Source organism: Silurus meridionalis, chromosome 12 (assembly GCF_014805685.1).
Source record: "Silurus meridionalis isolate SWU-2019-XX chromosome 12, ASM1480568v1, whole genome shotgun sequence".
Lineage (NCBI taxonomy): Eukaryota > Metazoa > Chordata > Actinopteri > Siluriformes > Siluridae > Silurus > Silurus meridionalis.
The window spans coordinates 12593566-12612406 of record NC_060895.1 but is presented as its reverse complement, the minus strand read 5'-3'; the positions used below and the strand labels follow the sequence as shown (position 1 = coordinate 12612406).

The 18841-nt window shown below is 37.3% G+C and overlaps 1 protein-coding gene across 4 annotated transcripts in view; it reads right to left on the bottom strand.

The window, feature by feature from the left end:
* Nucleotides 1–106: 106 nt before the first annotated feature.
* brip1 (BRCA1 interacting helicase 1) overlaps nt 107–18841 on the bottom strand; it is a 29814-nt gene continuing 11079 nt past the window's right edge. For all 4 annotated transcript variants that reach the window (XM_046862960.1, XM_046862963.1, XM_046862961.1 and 1 more), the window contains 13 exons: nt 17808–18029; nt 17311–17510; nt 16761–16893; nt 16478–16632; nt 15678–15849; nt 15394–15534; nt 14182–14343; nt 7591–7750; nt 7359–7480; nt 3984–4096; nt 3683–3765; nt 3018–3275; nt 107–1842 (listed from right to left, as the gene is read on the bottom strand). In XM_046862960.1, coding sequence (XP_046718916.1) covers nt 1079–1842; nt 3018–3275; nt 3683–3765; nt 3984–4096; nt 7359–7480; nt 7591–7750; nt 14182–14343; nt 15394–15534; nt 15678–15849; nt 16478–16632; nt 16761–16893; nt 17311–17510; nt 17808–18029 — 2685 coding nt within the window. In that variant the 3' untranslated portion in view covers nt 107–1078. The remainder of the gene's footprint in view (nt 1843–3017; nt 3276–3682; nt 3766–3983; nt 4097–7358; nt 7481–7590; nt 7751–14181; nt 14344–15393; nt 15535–15677; nt 15850–16477; nt 16633–16760; nt 16894–17310; nt 17511–17807; nt 18030–18841) is intronic.

Below are 18841 nucleotides of genomic sequence, written 5' to 3'. Positions count from 1 at the left end.
TTTCTACAACCAACAACAGGTAATTTTACAAAGACATCTCCTCCACCAGAATTGAGGCGTTTGGCAGAAAAATGACAATGTATAGTCATAACAAGAACTCCAATAATAAGGGTTCAACAGTTTATTGCTAAGAAAAAGATCAGGAAAAGATAAAGGCAAAAATATGGCTTACAAGAAACATTTCTTTTTAATATGCTCATATTAATAACAAAATAAGTAAAAATCTACAGTTACTGAACATTTTTCAAATAATGGTCAATAGAAAACAAGTGTATTTTTTTCTTGTTTGGTGGATTCTTTAAATTCAAAACTAAAACATTCACTTCCAATAAAAACAAGGGGGAAAATGACCTTCTCTTCTCTTCCATTCCACACCCATTCAAATCCAGTGAACAAACAGACAACAAAGGCAAAGCAACTCTTGTGCGCTTTAAAACGATTCACCTCAGGGCAGGGGTGAAGTTACTGTACACTATCGAGTCCAAACCACAGATTATCTCAGCATCCATGTGCATTTTTAAATCTCTACATTTACTTTAATATGAAAAATCAGCCTTGAAAAAAGAGACTTGTTTAGGGCTTTTACACCATAACATTCAGCACCTTAGAAAGAGAACACAATTTTAATTTTATTGCTTGTTTATAGTCAGTACATTAATCCTTAATTTTTTTTAATACAAGTGTATTATGCACAAGTATTATGGATATTTATTGTCCTTTCTCACCTTCCTAACTAGTTACATGCCTTATTAATATTCAATGGACATACGATTAAATGTTTCCTGTGTTTTAATATAAGTGTAAAACATTCCAGGGCCGAAAAAATTAACTGTATAAGAAACCACTTTCTTTTCCTATAAAAAAAAAAAGCAAAACAACAACAAAAAATAAAACATTACAAGATAGTGTTTAAATCTTCTGTGCAAATGAACCCCATTTGATGTTCACAGTACTGACACCAAAGCCGAACATAATCTGAACCTCTGATCATTTTTTAAAGAAACAAAACAAAAGAAAAGATACATTTATTTACTATGGTACAGCTTTGTATTTATTTACCATTTACAAATGTTACTTTTCAATGATCTGGTGAGAACTCCGCTGCGAGAGCACAAAAGTAGGTAGAGAGTTTACCTGCTTCTCTGTTCGATGCTTTCTGCCTGGACCTGGAAAGCCTACGTGACTTGCTTTTGTGTTGTTGCTGTGTGGCCTTGTCCTCACTGAGTATACTAAAGCTCACCCCTGCTTGCTCTGCAGCACTACCAGACAATACACAGTCTTTTTCAGAAATCACAGCAGCTTCTTTAACCTCATCAGAGCCAGCACATTTCCTAATTTGACTCTTCTCAGACTCAGGAGTTTCCTCTGTAGTTGGTGTAGGTAACTCATCATTTTCCTCTATGGTTGAGTCATCTTCTCCTTCAAACAACTCTGGAGTGTAAAAAATACTCTGGTCCTCCTCATCAGCATCTTCAGGTCCTATAACGCTAATTTCCTGGTTGGAAATACAGTTTGGAGGTGTCTTAACAGGGGACAGGACTAGTGGCTGAAGAGGAGGGTCAGGTGGAATTTCATTCGGTTTGTTCTTAGGAACAACTTCAGCCTGCTCTTTCACTGTCTGATCAGTTGCAGGAACGCTGTCCTTATTAGCAGCTGCTAAATTTATACATGGGTCCAGGTCCTTCATGGCGCATTTAGATTGAAATATAGGGGTTCTGAATCGAGAGCTGACTGGTGTGGACGTGAACAGAGTGGACACTGTGTGTGGTTTTGGCAGGATTTTAGGAACATTACACAGAGGAAGTAGTGATTCTGATTGATGCCGAAAAGGTTTCTGGTCACCTAAGCAAAAACAATGACAAAAAGTAGTTTTAAAATTAAGACAAAATTAAAGGAATAAATTATTTCTATATATCGCATTGTTGATGCAGTTAACACAACCATTTTATAATTTTTGCAAAAAGCTTATCGAAAAATAAAATAAAATTTTAAATGCAAAGAAAGAGGTAAAAATTGGTGGCTGTGTTACCAGCAGAAGCCCATACACAGAAAAGTGACATGAATATCACATAAATCTTGAGAAAGGTATAATTGACCAGAAATACATTTTTTCTATATTGCTCCAGTGTCCAAAACCTAGATTAAGCTGCATAAAGTTAGTCATTCTGTCAGGTCTGTCACATTCTAAGACCAGGTGTGGATAAATAAATAGCCTGGACACCCAGGGCAAGCAGATATAATGTCAGATTATTAGTTTGTCATTTACACAGGAAAAGGAAAATAAATCCTACTTCCTATTAATCTTTGGTGTAAAAGTTTAAACTTAATAGACTTTATGCTGGTGTGAAACACCTCTATGCTCTATAACACATGCTCCAGTATCCTACTGCCTGCAAAAATAAGACAGAATGTGTTTTATGAGGTGGATTATTTCACACGGATGGCATACAATCTTTTTGAAATATGGAACGCACATAACTGGAAACACTGACAAAATTTAGCAAACTAAACTGCAAAAAAAATTTAATAGGGAGAGTTTTTTTCTCCAATGTTTTTTTCTCCAAAAATCATTATCAGGCTTGGACAAGTGGAATGGAGTTTTGTATGAGTAAAAAAATAACGTTTTATTTTTTTTTACACAGTTTCTTTATTATACATTAATGCACTTAACTGGCAAGCTAGCTGGACATTTATTGTTATATCACATTAGCTACATAAACAAACCTATTTAATTTTTGTTTTCTGAACAAAACACAAAAGATGAGCATCATTTGCCAAGTTAGATAAACAATAAATGTATTAACTGTCCACCTTTGAAGACTATCACTGTGTGATGTTTGAGATGTTATACATTAATATATTCCAGATACTGGCCTTTGGGTATTATGATTGAGTATACCGGTTTTCTGCTTTTTTTCTCCTTTCAACCAATTCTTGTCAAAAATTGTCCAGAGGCAAGGTAGTAATATATTCTTGTTCATTTTAATGTTGAAAGAATACGACACTGCAAATTTTACCTGCTGCCAAAGGGTGGCTGACAGTGGGATCTGTAATCTGACCCTCAGAGCCCAGGCACTGTTTCAGTTTTGGAAGCTCAGGAAGCGACTGTAGAGCAGGTGATTGAATCCTGGAAAACTCTGGGTTAGCCTGAGCAAGCTCCTTGGTATGGCTCTCTACTTCTCCCTGCCGGCTTTGGGAGAAGGACACTAAAGACTGCATGGCATTTGTAAAGCTGTCATGATGCTTCACCAGCTGACGCACCCACTTAGACAAGCCTAGGATGAGCATGTGGGTAAAAAAATAAAATAAAATAAAATCATGTTAGTCTAACCACATCCATGTTTCTCTATTTCCATAAGTATTACACCGCTTGATCATCTGCATGTATAAACTTTCATGTGGTAGGTTCAATTCAATTCTGTTTGAACCACTATGTGCAAACGAATGTTGTGCAGAATATCATGTAATCTACACTTTTTACTCTACCACTGCATGTAAAACAGTAGAGTCCATTTGGTAACTGGTCATACACAGGGAAATAATAGTAAAAGACCGCTATCACCACCTAGTGTTTGCTGGCATGCAACTATACATCAATGAGATGAGGAACCTTTTTTTTTTTTTAAGCGGCCAACCCAAAATAAGCATCACAATAAGCACAAACATTTTCTTATTAGTTTACCTGTAATATACTTGTTGGGGTTGGCTCTAAAACGATCGTCCACTAATATAAGTGCACCCCAGTCATTTTTATGTCGAATACACCTAGGGAAATGGATGATTTTAGTGAACAAAATATAACTCATCAATTACATTCATTCATTTCCAGTAGCAGCCAATAAACTGTTTTTGACTGAGTCCCATCAACATACTAATCTGCATATTACAATAATGATGATGCAATTAGAAGATATTTAACAAAGGTAATATTCTGATCAGCATGACAATCACAAACTTTCATATGAAAAATCCTTAATTCATACCTTCCCAGAGCCTGATTAAGGGCTCTGTAGGCCTGGATCTCATACCATCTGCCTCCAGGAAGAAGGCCTCTGGATTTACAGTGCTGGTCATTGTATTTCATCTTCAGTTCAACCTAAAAAAAAAAAAAAAGATTTAAACCTAAAACAAACATTTATTGATTCCTAAAATAGGATTTTTACACTGAACCTAAGATGCATCAACAAACCTCAAATAAATTAGCCATCAATGATGACAAAAACTGTAATATTACAAACCAAGACTAAATATCTCTCTCTCTATAAGCACATGAATTAACACTTGCATTATCTAAAACTTTTGAGTGGTTAATGTATAAAAAATATTTAGACTGATTTGGTCATTTTAGTCCCTCATTTACTACACTATACAAAAGCACATCTGCTAAATGCTGTGAATGTAATTCTACAATAATGCAATACTAACTGCCAAATCATCTATGAACAAATGTCAAAAATGTTAGACAAAACCTGCTACAGAAAAATCACACATACATCATGGTCTGTCACATTAATTCAGACCAGCTGCCTGATTAAAACAAAACAGAGAAGCAGAGGCTACCACTTCGATAAAGGTGACCGTCATGACCTAAAGAGCTTTTATAAACCTCTGTCTACACTCAATGCTTTGCTTGGTTCAGGGTGGAAAAAGTTGGCATGGAATGGAGTAACCGGGCCGCTGGATGAAATGAGCCTTGCCATACAGAGTTGTCAGCCAATTTTCACCCATCACTCTGCTTCTTACCGCTAACCTTTTAAAGCTGACAAGTGAAAAGTTCAGCTCCCTTTGGGTAGAACAGGTTGGCAACGATTTCTAACTGCTTGTGACAGGTACCGTGTGTTCAGAGGCATCCACTTCAAGCCAAAAGGCCACCACCAGGACAGGTAAAGCTTGTTTCCAGCAAACATCAATGTGCATTGTTTGCTTCAGCAAATGTAAACAAAGAAATTTTGGAAGTATGATTTTAAGATTTTAAAGATATGAAGTCAAAGTTTAAATTCTTAATGTTTTTAAGGCTATTATTTAACAATTTTTTACTTTTTAACTTATTTTTAGATTTATAATAGCCAATAATTCAGATGCAGACCTCATGTGATGCTCAGCGACAACACGAGTGAATAAAGCTCTTCTCATCAAAAATAAAGGCCACTAACTCAAGTCTACCTAATTCCAATCAGGGTCCATTTCAGCATTGGGGCCTTTGCCCCCTTGAACTACGTTAACACTCAATTCGATATGACAGGATGCATATGTGGAAAAAGCCAGTTCTAGCTGAGGGCCAAATCTTTAAAACCACAAGCTGAAAGTGATTTGTTAAATGTCAAAAGATGGCCTGCTTCAGCTCTACCTGCTCATCCCTAAAAACAGATATTGACTGAGCTGCATGATTCATGACTGAATGATTGTTCATGCACCACGTGTTTAAAAATAGATTTATATTGACGCACTACGGCCCATGTTCAAATCTTGCAATGCCTTATTTCAAATGGAATCGGCTTACAAATATATTTTACAAGCATTTCTTACAGGCTACTGTGTTGAGAAGGAACATCAATATGCATGCAGTCAAAGTAATAAACATACCAAAAAGTGTTTATCGCCATTTATATATTAGCAAAATTACAAAGCAAAAACTTGATCAATTTCTCTGCATTTTATGATAAAACACGTTTTGTGTTTCAAACGAAAAGTTAAAACACAGCATGAAACGTAAATGTGGATGCATTACACTCCTTTGGAAAAAATAATGATCGTTGTGGATTACATGTGACTATGACAGATCTGTCAAAGCTCCATCTGCAACAGCAAACTGTGTGTGTGTGTGTGTGTGTGTGTGTGTGTGTGTGTGTGTGTGTGTGTGTGTGTGTGTGTGTGTCTGGGACAGAAAGGCTGTACAGTAGTTATAGGAGCCACTGCACTCTACCAGTCATTAGTGTCAATGTCCTCTGTTGCGACTGGCCTAATGAGGTAATCTCCTAGACATCAGGAAGCCCTCTCATTATCAGCTCTGGATGTCACCATATCATTCTGACTGATCAGCACACTGATAGCAAGAGGAGAAAATGCCCAGAGACATCTCACTGTAAATGCATATATAATGAGCAAATTAAATTTCCAACTGCTTAACAATCAAGAAACTTGTGAAATAAATATATGCTGTTAATGAGTCATGGCAACATGTGCTATCTTTTCCAAACTTAGCTCAGTGCATCTTATACAACCCATTTCTTAAAGGAACTGATACATTGCATAACTGATCTGAGTCTATTTTTTGCTCACAAATGCATTAGGAAGTGATTCCTATTTCATGGATAATCATGCAAATGAAATTCAAATTTACATTCTGTTATGGACTATAATTTTGCAAACATGATTGTGCAGCCTGTAGCAAATTAAGTTAAAATAATGAGAGCCAAGCACTTTGTTGTACCAGTAGTGTGGAGAATGTATGAGGTTAAGACTGGATCATCATGTGTGGCAATAACAAAGTACAATAAAACATATCTTCTTTGAATTTGAATGCACTTTAGTAAAACACTAGTCTTGTATCTTTTTTCCTCCACCTCTAAACCATGTGGCAAAGCAGTGTCTTGCTCTGTGTGAGTGTTAGTGATGGCATATTATCTGGAAGCAAGCTGACACGAGGCAAGAAACAAACACTGTAGAGTTCTGTCAAGCACAACGTGCGGCATTTAAGATATCACATGCCTTCTAGTGGAGAAGCTGACATGCACCCTATTCCCCATTGGCCAATCAGCTTAATGCTTGACTGGGACATTTTGAAAGCCTTAAACAAGAGCTGCAATTAAAACCTACCTGATAGCCCCCTACAGCCTTATCCAAAATGGAAAAGCAAATCAGTTTCCAGAAGAGCAAAAAAAATAAATCAATCAAAGCATTTCCCCAGAGTTAAAACAGTCATCCTGCCAACAGTTTCAACTAAAGTAAAAGGTTTGGAAAAATCATATACATGTGTCCCTCATGGTGACACACATGGTAAGAAAAAGTTCAATACACTCTGACAGCAAGGTAGAAAGAGGGGGTAATCTTAAAGGTCAAGATTATATGCTAAGGACAGAATAGAAAAAGTACAATCACCATGGAATTAGTTTATGGGTCACAGAAAAGGAAAGCTACTTTGTACACTACTCTTTTCAAGGATCTTTCTAGAGATATTATAAAATAACTATGCCGTACAGGACAGTTACAATAAGCCTAAAGCCAAGTCCAGCTCTGTTGTTGATCTCCAGGGCTGGACAATTTTTTATTGAAACCTGACAATAAAACCTTGCAGAGCATCCTAGAATACTGCTGTAGGGAAATAAAAAAAAAAATGTCTAGGAGTGCAGCAAGTTTACCTGCAGGTCTTTGATGTTAGGAAAGGGAATGCCAATAGTGACAACTGCTCTGGCATTGTCATCAGTAAAATCTAGTCCCTCACTCACTTTCCCTCTGCAAACTGCAATCAGAAGTGCCCCATCTGAGAAAAGATTAAAGCAAATTAATCTTTAAATAAATCCCTGCACAAAAGATTTTATTGAATATCACACGACCACTTTGACAATAGAACAGAGGACAATTTTTACTCACCCCGGGCTCCACTTTGACTGATTGCATTGTAGTACGTTTGTAGCAGCTCCTCAAAGTCACTCTTGGCTCCACCACGTGGCTCTGTGATCACTGCTTTCCGCTCCTCCAGTTTCTCCCACAAGCCTGTGTTCATCCAGCGATCCCTCAGTTTATCCAGCATCTACTCAGGCACACAGATTTAACAAAAGCTTCAGTGTATTCAGTGTATTTGTGTCAGGAATACAACATATAGCTATAACTGTGATAACATTCGGATACTCAATACTCAAACATAACTACGGTATATACTATAGTAAGAAGTTGTGTGAGATTTGCACTGGGGAGCTGGAGTACAATTCTGACAATGGACTTCTTTCCTGGGATGTAAATATTTTCAAAAAACCATATAGGAAATACCATCTGCTGCCCGTATAAAATAAATTAAATTACATTTATTGCATTTGGAAGATGCCCTTATCCAGAGCGACTTACAACTGAGCAGTTAAGGGCATTGGGATTTAAATATGTGACATTCTAATCCAAAGTCCAATGCCTTTTCAACTGAGCTACTATATAATTATATGACTATTAATTGTTTACTACTATTGTTTCACTGAGGAAACTAATAAAATAAACACTACAATGTGAGCTGTAAGTATCCAATATAGCAGGTGAGTGCTTGGTTTCTCTTTTTTGCTGGGAGAACACTGACATTTTGTAAATGATTTGTCAACAAAAAAAACAGAGAATTAAAAGCATCATAAGCATAAATACTTCAATATATAGAAAACATTAATGCAAAGCAATTAGGCATGGATGATCGAGAATTTGTTAATAAGCTTATAAGGTGAATACTTAAATGAACAAAAAACAACACATTTATTTACATCAGTTTGGGATTATTTTGAATACAGGTTTTTTAATAGATTGGATCTTAATAGATTGGATCTATGACTAAATCCACAGGAAAAAGAGACATGATCCCAGCTACTTAGCTAAATCATGTTTTAATAATGATTAGGATATAAAGCCTTGTTATGCAAATACATGTGCAGTCAACCCCCGATAATTTGTGGTTCATAATCCGTGGCTCGAAAAATTAGCGGGGTTCTCATTTGGAGGATTGCGGATTATCTTTAAATTCGCAGGAATCCGCAGCGGGACCGAATGTTCAGGAAGGTTAGGAATAACATTTTTAACTATGTTATCACTAACAAATTTCCGAAAATTTGTGAAACACATTATTGTATTAAAGTGACAATGTCTAGATGAATTCACTATGGTGCCAAAAGGGCCAAAACTCGCGAGTGGTCTTTGAAACATAACCCCTGCGACTTTCGGGGGACCACTGTATACATATTATTTATAATTTCTGTTTAATGTGTTTAATGGCTGTACTGCACACTCTCACAGACAAATATCAGCGATCTGCCTCCCACACTTAGAGACACTTCAGATACTTCCCATAACAAAAATCACCACTGGAGCCCAGTGTGGTAGAGCAAAAAGACATTGACTCTTAGGGAGTAACACTGAGCTTTTTTTTTTCTTACCATTCATATTTTGTTTCTTTGTACCCCCCAACATTTTCTTCTTGGGTAAGCATGCATTCTCGAACAAAGGGAATCTTTACTGGTGTAAAAAAGAAGCACAAAGAACCCACAAAAACAACACGGATAAAAGAAAGGTATAACATATGACTCATTCTTCTAATGGATCAGGTCACTGAATTTACTTTAAGGGACAATGTTATTAATTTCTTTCCCCATTCAAAGTGTAAACTGATAACCCCAGTGTAACCTGATCTGAAAATCCTGGACTTTAAAAGACAGGGACATGTGCAAGCACAAAGACTCTCATGTAAGCTCATTGTTTATATTCCCAGAGCTGTAATTTGTTAGGCCTTATAAAAATGGATGAAATACAATACAGTGCCAGTCCAGGAGCCTTTTGGCTTGCACAGTAATGGTCCTAATGCTTTTATCTCTCAGACTCTGTAAGTAAACATCGCCCTGAATCTGCCTCCATGCTGCCATTTAATTACGTACACATTTTTCAAAGTCCTTGTCTTCAAACTGTGGAAGCCAGTTCCAAAGCAGCCTGTGAAAGTGGAATTCATGCGTGCTATAGAACTGAATATCTACAACAGATATCCATGTGGGCTTCATTAGTAAAGCTAAAAAGCTAGGCTTTCTTCTCCCAGCTCTATGCTTACCCTGCTTTATTCTTGTGCTCTCGTAATTAGTGTTAAAAGCAATATGTATGGTGCAGTACTTCTTTAAAAAGAACCAAAGTGGCCTACTACATGTTGGTGAAGTAGAGCACAGAGCTAGGGGTATGAGGGAAATCGCAGTGGTTGTAGTGGAATAAGTGCATGGCCTTCATGACTAATTCAGAGTCATTATCTGACAAAAGCAGTTTTTTTCTCCCACAAGGCTCAGAGTACAAAACAAGAGAATCGAAATTTCAAACTACCCATTTGGCTGATGGTCGGGTACACAAACATGGCAGCAGTGCCCCTGTGCCAACCTATCCTGACAGACAATAACACAGCAGCACCAAACACACACCAAACTGTACTATACAGTGCATGAGTATTCACCTTACCTTTGACCTTTCACTGATTTTTAAAGTTTCACCCTGGAACTGAAATCTACCGAATCAGAATTATATTAATATTTGGAATATCTGCAACATCAAAACAAGTCCTGTTTAGTGTTCTTGAGTGCTTGGGTTCAGACTGGAAAAATGCTCTGTGCGTTTGTTTACTTTATCAAAGAATCCAAAACCAGACAACATGGAACAATATGAGGACTGAGGTATTCGTACTGCAGCAGCTATTGTTGATTTAAATAAGACAGGCACCAGATGGTACAACACAAATCTCTCATTTCTTACTTAATCTGTACCTTTGGGAATTTTTTTGTTCTAAAGATTAAAATCTACTGTTAGGCTTTGAGTCATTAGACTGTTAGCAAATATTCTTTCAACAAGTCTTTATCGACTGTTAATCAGTCTAGTCACTACCCCAACATGTCTGGCCATAATTTACACCTGTTTCAAAGAGTTAGAGAAACTGCCAGGCAAAACTAGTTAATGATAGTGTTATAAATATTTTACTTTGTGCAGATCACACATTTTTGGCCAAAATTTTGGTTAAAAAAAAATATATATATATATTTGTACACAGAGAAGTGACTGTGTAGGAAGTGATCTGCAGGAAAAGCTATTTTGACTGATCACCTTATCCTATGATGAAACATTTTTATGAAATGATAGCAACCCCATCCACAAAACAGTTTGATGCCATGACCTTTACAGTCACCAGATCTAAAACCAACTGGAAATCTTTGGGGAAAGATATGTTCTATTTGTCAGACAGAATTAAAACAGTCTGAGGAAATTTGAGGAAGAATTCATTCATTTCTGTAATCTATGCTAATGTGCAATCAAAATATTCTCTATAGCCTTTATTTAAGCCATCCCTAAAGAAAAAAGGGATTTCATTATATGTAGACAACATTAAGGACATGTTAGAGGTCAGCATCATTGCATCCTTTAAAAACAATGGAAAAATAAGAGATGTGGGATGAGGACTGTTTGAATTGAACAAACAAGAATAAATAATTTATAGACGTTTCTGAGGGAAAAAATATATGCATCACTCAACTTGCACAAAATGCTACACTGGACAGCATGACCCTGCTATCCAAGGGCATGTGATAATGTAGTGGCACTTGTAGGTACTGAATTGTGGCATACTGACTCACTAATCACCACCATATGCACATCTCTTTATCGGTTTCTCTTCTTTGTCATGACCACTCTGATGCTTGGAAGCAGGCTGCCCTTTTTTGCCAACACTCAAATAATGGAAGCCGCTTGGACTATGGGAATTCATTAATGAAACATGCAGACCCTGGTGGTTTCAGGCGCAGACGTGTAGCAGATGTGAATAATTCAGTTGTCAAATATGACAACGACAATTACGCCACGGCTGGAGTCAAGCGGCGGCTGTGCCACCTGCTGGTGAACAGCTCTGCTTTTCTGAACTGACGCAGAACAGGCCATTAGCACAAGGCCAACAGTCCCAGAGCTAAGAGCAGCAGATAAAGTGCAAGATCGGCTGGAGGATGGATCCGGTTTTATCAAGTCAAGGGCCTGCCTCCCTAATGCAGAGCTTTGAGAAAGGAAGTTAAATACACTTCAATTCACATGATGGCTGCAGGCAAAATATTTACTCTGAAATACATGTAAAACCGAGTGACTCACAATAGGCTCGGAAGTGGACCACGTCGCTCAAACCTTCCTCCTTTTGCTGCTGAAAAAGCATTAGGAGATTCTTGTGGACCCAATGTCGTAAACACTCATGAGTAGAGAGATTCAGCACTGTTAGCTGCTAATGGAGCTCAGTGTCAGTGTTTACAGCTCATTTACAGTTCAAGTGGGCAGCAGCTATGGAAGCAAAATCTGGATTATTCCCTGTGATGAAAGATCAGTCTTTCATTCAAAGTGGAAATAAAAAAATAATACCCAAGTTTGCTTACTGTATGCAAATACTTTAATTAACTAGTAGTAAACCCTACCTATATTTTCATATTTATGTATTTAAAGACAAAAAAATTAATAAATGAACGTTTAATGTCCCAGAATTTCCTCTAAACGCTTGATGGAAGGAATTTGCTATGCATCAAAGATCATGACCAAAATATTATAACCATTTGATTGTAATATATTTCAACAGATACACCATTTGCATGTGTATGTTTGTAATATGAAGTGAATAAGATGCTATACTGGCTTTAGCAATGTTTTCACAAGGATTGACTTTTATATAAATTAGAATAAGAAATATATATCAGGAACAAATAAAAAATTATTTAAATAGAAATTTAAATAAATAGAAAAAGCAGAGTTTTTGATCAATTACTATATGGATGTCACTACTGGATTGACAGAAAGCATTAGCTAATATTTAGAACTATGTTAAAGGTTCTGTATTAATATTTGAAAACCTGCGATGGGGTTTTTATTAATAGTTATTTTTACTTTAATAAAAATTATTAATAGTTAAATCCAGTCATTAGGGAGATTTCCCATTTCACCAAAATCTCCGTACAAAACATGATAGTTTTGAGCAAAAGGCCAAGGCAAGGATAGAAAGTAACCAAACTGTAAACATAACTACATAATTTTTGTCGAATATATTATGATTTCTTGATGTTAGCTGATGTATAAAAATATTGAACCTTGTTTAAATGTGTGTGATCTAACAGACTAAGTGTCTGAGATACATGTATTTACTTATGCATAAATTTGCCTAAAAGACACTGGGCTGCACATGAAGGGATCTGAAGGTCTCATGAGCTCTTAGCTCATTCACCCTGCAGTGCACTTTGACTTTGATAGGACAAAAGCTAAACGGATACAGCCTCCCGACACTCACTCCCCACCGGCACCAGGCGCCAGTACAGACGCATCTTCACACAGACAGCATGGCGACATCACCCCTAATGGCCCTTATCTTAATCTGCTTTAAAAGCATCTTGCGTTTCTCTGAGATCTTTTCACCTCTGCAAACCAACATTTAATAAGTGCCTCCCCCTCGGTTGTTTCCAGTTTATTTCTCCTGTGGTCAAGCCAGACGATGAGGGGCACTGTGGTTTAATGGGGTCAAAACTACTACAAACCACAGCTCTACAAGCAAGGTGAAAGGTATGTGTATGTATATGATTTGGTGGACCAGTACACACTGTACACGTTCATGAAACACACACATATACACACATACACACATACATACATACATACATACATACACACAGAATGTCGTATCTGACTAAGGTATAGAGATCATGTAGAAAGGCGTCTGGAAACAGAAGATAGTCTCGGCTATTTCTCAAATGGGACTTTGTGGCTCCAGAACATCCATAAACTCAAAGGCTCAAAAGAATCCCCAGGCTGCTCAATTTTCTGATTAAATATTAATCCACATGGAGAAGTCATGTATTATCATTGAAAACCATAACATACAACAAAGCCATGTCCAAATGTAAAATACAAAAACATGCGCTTTAGCTGTAACAAATAATGCATGTCTACATATGGATACATTTCAGAAAGTCACTTGGTCATTTAGAGGAGTCATTGTGACTAGCAGTTTGAATGAAAATCAATTATTCATGGTAAAGGCATAACAAACAAAGGAGAACTAAGTATTTATCAATGAAAGCCTATAAGTGAGCATGTGAGCTGAAAGTTGATACAGGCAGGAAAAATGCTGGTCTGTGCACTGTGGTTTGTGTAGTATCCATTATACACTAGAATTGCCTGTTAGAGACTAAGTGGCAAACAAAGCCTGCCTGACATCAACTACTGAATTTTAAAACAAGTGCCTCAGGTGTCACTTCATAGCTACTCAAGTGACGCATCAAGTACAGTATGCATCAAGTATGGAGAGGAAAAAAAATAAAAAAGAATTTGGGGCTTAAACTATGGTCTCTATCACCACCCAGTGGTGAGCACACACAGGTACAGATACAGCTCTCTGTTAAAAAATATCTAATTTGTTAAAACCTTGAATACAAGTTAGTTAGAGTATCTAATTTTTACCTTGTAAGATGGCAGGAAGCAGAGTACACCTCGGCTCACCGTCTGGCACACTTTCAGCAGCAGTGCGCCTACCTCATCCTGGAAGGTGAAGGTTTCAGTGTGCTGGAATGTGGCACACAGCCTACGGCCCTGAGGACCTGCTCCAATGGTGCCAACCCATACCTGCAACATTTTATGCCATTGTTCAAACCCTCACATAATGTTCTTAAAATGTGCATTTTATGTTTTAAGGCAAACACACAGCTAATCTAGTTTATTATTAAGCAGATAAAACACTACCAAAGGTGTCCAAGTATTAAAAGCAACCAATAAGCAGCCATTCTCATACAGCCATGAGACTTACAATATATAGTGTCTGTCTTAATTTTCATTGTTTATTTAAAATTTGTTTTAGTATAGTATTTGTCAATCATCATTAATTAAGTCATCATCCTTAAAGAAGGAAGTGGTAGCTCAACGGATAAGGCTTTGGGTTAATGATCGGAAGGTCGAAGGTTCATGCCACAGCACTGCCAAGCTGCCACTGCTGGGCCCTTGAGCAAGGTCCTTAATCTCTGCTCCGGTGACCCTGCGCTCTGAGCTCAACTGCCTAACACCTCTTGGATACGTGAAGAAAGAATTTTATTGGGCTGTAATTTACATGTAACAGGAAAATGCATCTATCTATGTAAAAGACCGATATTATAATATTGATTATTGACAATTATTTACAATTGTAAAACTTACATTTAAAGTTATTATGGAATTCTGCTGCAATATAAAGTATATGCTCTTCTTTTGACATCATTTTAATCGATTCTGTAATCTTATACAGTAATCCCCCGCTTTACTGCGGTTCGAAACTCATGCCCTTGGCATTTTCCACATATCCAATTTGTTTCGCTGATTTATAGGGAATAGTTTTTATGGAGTTTTATTTTGAAATAATGAAATTAATTAATACAAATATAATTATTAATTATAAAATGAAGTAAAATTTTGACTTACTTTACAGTACAGTACTGTATACATAAAATAGCATTTTTGGGGTGGCGTCCGTTGATCGCGGTTTTTCGTTTATTGTGGGCGGTTTTCGGACGTGACCACCACAATAAAAGGGGGATTACTGTAAAGTGGTTATTTAAACTAACAGTTTTACATCTAATTCAGTCATTTTCAAGTGAAATTATTTTCAAGAGTACAGTTTTTGGCTACATTACCAGCGGTACTAACCTGAGACTTGCTGATAACATGGCTGGCCTCCAGCTGGATGGAGAATTTGAGGCCCAGCTCAGAAGAGAAGGACCCCATGGGTGAGAGTGTACCAGAAGTGAGCACTATACTGTGTACCGCTGTGCTCAGATTAGAAAATGCCTGCCAGCACACACATACACCGTTATCATCGAGTGCTTATAGAAAGGAAATTAATGATTTAGAGACTGGTTGTTTTTCTCTTTTACCTGCACTAATGTCACAGAAAATGAAAACAAAACAGGCTGACAGGGTCAGGAACTCACCACAGCAGGATTAAGGCACCAAAAGCTGAGTGTGTGCACAAGAGTCTTGGTGCGAGCCGTCTGGCGGCGGTTGCGACGTGGCCGGGCAAAAAAGCCCTGGGCATCAGGCACATCCTCCTGGGTAATCCAAACATAAGTCTGCTGCAGAGCTACTCGATAGTCATCTGCAAACCTGTACATATAAATATACACAGATTTAGAATTCACCTTCACAAACAATATTTGGCACAGCTGCCAGCTATTCTAGTTCATGTTCAAGTTCTATAAACTTGTGAAACAGTTGAAAAGATCACAGTGAAAACCGTAAGAACAAAAAAAAAACCCAACAATTACAGCACACAACAAAACCTTTTTAAACATGATAGAAATGCTAGGATCAACAATGCCTCTTTGATTAGCTATTTATACAACTAAAATAAATAAACAATGTAATTAGAAATTGCTCAGTGCTAATGGCAGGTAAATTAATTAAAGTGAACAAGATTTGACTTTCGAAAATAAAAATTATTTGCATTAAATAAACTGTAGATAATATTACAAATTAAATTAAATAGTTAATGAGCTTAAAATGTCAAAATAGTGTTATAACAAAAATTCAGGTGTACTGGTTATGTAAATTTAAATAATGTGGACAAGTTGAGAAAAATATCTGCCCTCCTGATTTTCTCAGTGACAAGCACCTTAATGAAATGTTTCCTTTGAATTATTAACCTTTAAAATCTTTTTGCTGTGTCACGTTAGCATGTAAAACCACCTGTAAAAACCTTAAACAGCTGGAAAAAGACACGTTTGTTAATGACCTGCAGTTTTGGTGGAACAGGAATCCCAACACCATAAAAAGGCTCTTGAGCACAATCTGGGTCTTAGAGCTGATGGTAGGAACCTGTACCATGCTCTCTCTTCCATTCACCAACCCAACCCGCTCCTCTTTCTCCAACACTGCCTCAAAGTGCTTCTGCTCAGCAAGCAAACACACACAATTATAAATATTCTTCTCTGCTCAGGGAAAAATAAGGGAACAAAAAACATTAGAATTGAGAATGTTGAAGGTGGACTGTAAGCAACACTTTTGGAACAAGATACCTGAAGCACTGGAAATGTGGCAGCTGTTATGCCAAGACCATGGAAGATGTCCAGGACTTCTTTCCCAGTCCACACCTTATAAGCAGTCTCATAATCTCTGTCTTGCAAAATACCGGAACTTTCTTGTATCCAGCTGCACACACACACAACCCCATTTATCAGATAAATTTGATACCAGCTGTGGTTTCACAGTCTTGTCCATTATGTCTTTGATTATTAGGCATTAATTTGACATGTCCAGATCTTAACTGGCTATCCTAATTTGTCCTGCAATTAACATCCTGTCTCATGAGATGATACACAAGAACTTGTCAATAGAAAGCAAGTTGTCTCTGCTTAGTAATCGATAAAAGATTGATAAATTAATTTCTACATGATGCAATCTCCCCATTATGCACAATCATTTCTTTCCGATATCATTAAGCTCTATTTACCTCTTCTTATCAAGTTACATTCTGTACAAACCAATAGCCACATGGGAGTTAGCAAAGAGATCATATTTAGATCGTTCTACAGCCTGTAAAAAAAAAAAAAAAGAAGGAAAGTGTACTTGAGCAGGCTGCAGCAAATGGCCAGAAGAGCCTCATGGTGATTCCGACGGATGTTGTGTGTCACCATGTTCTCAAGATCATCACGTGCCTCCTGCAGCTGATTCTGGTTTAGAGTGAAGCTGGCAGACTCACGGGCACAATCCTCAATGTTATGAGCCTCATCCAACACCACAATTTGCCCCTTTAGATTAATGTCCATCTGTGGAAAAGATAGGCGCAATCAAAGACTTCATTAAGTGATGTAAAATGGTACATGATTGATAAGTTAAACATCAGATTTTCAAATAAAATGGTACCAACATTTATCAAGACTAACGACATGATTTATAATTTCATGAAAACTATTATATCTTAATGCAAATATTATCAGATAACTTTGTAATACTAAGATATGTATATACAGTAGCTAAATGCACATTATGGTTATTTTATGCATTCCTATTAATTTGTCAATTTATTTTTTTTAATAAACGGTCTAACTGGGAAAGAAACTCACACTGTCCCGGATAAGAGGGTCCAGCAAGTAGTTGTACGGGCAAAAAACAATGCAAGCATCCTGCATAAGCTCCCGAGCTGCATAGTAGGCACAAGAACGCAGCTTGCTGCCCAGACTGACAAGTTCTTCTATGTCCCAGGCCTGGTGCAGCCCATGCACCCACTGCAAAGTATTCTGTTCTCGCATCTTATGAACATTGTGGTAGAATCGGCATAGTTGCCCCTGTAAAAAAACAAAACCCAAACTGAATAATTAAAAAAATATCTAACTTCGAATTAATAAATACTTAGACTCACTTTTCACTGAAAACCTTAATAAAATAGACCTTACTCAAATAAAATGAAAGGTCAATATTCATCTCGAACATTAGACAGTGTCTTCAGTATGCCATTAAATCAGCTGTAGAGCAATTCATCGTTTTCATTTATAACAATAGCAGCACTGTTACTGCTAAAAGACACATATCTGTTTCATAATTAGAGCAGGTGTCTTTCTGCAGGACTATTAAATGGGGCTTCTGTTCCATGTGCTGGGACTCACTGGAGCCTGCAATGGACTGATGAGAGGCAGAGGCTGACATCAATTTCAACTGTATTATGGTCAGGGTGATTATCTATTAGAGAGAGCATGGGATTAACACTGCCAGGACAGGGCCATTTCACTGCAACTGTCATTTGCTTTATGATGGTGATGAAAGTAAGATGTGTGACCTTATGGCAAATGCCTCAGATGAGGATAAAAGAAAGGTATGGGGGTTTCAACCCTGACTGGAAATAAGATTGGAGTCAGTGCTAGTGGCTTATACACTTCTATGCATAGTTATTATCCATGTCATGGACCTTGCACGTGTGGAACAAGGTCGGGAGCTAAGCAATAGGTGCATATAACCCAAGATACATGGTGTCGAGGAGGATGATATAGTCTCTTGTTAAAACAGACCGCATATGAAGCAGCTGACAAGTGTGCATTAACAAAAAGCTTTGTATGAGTGATTAGGGGCATTATCACCCACAACTGGTCCCCACAGCTCCTGT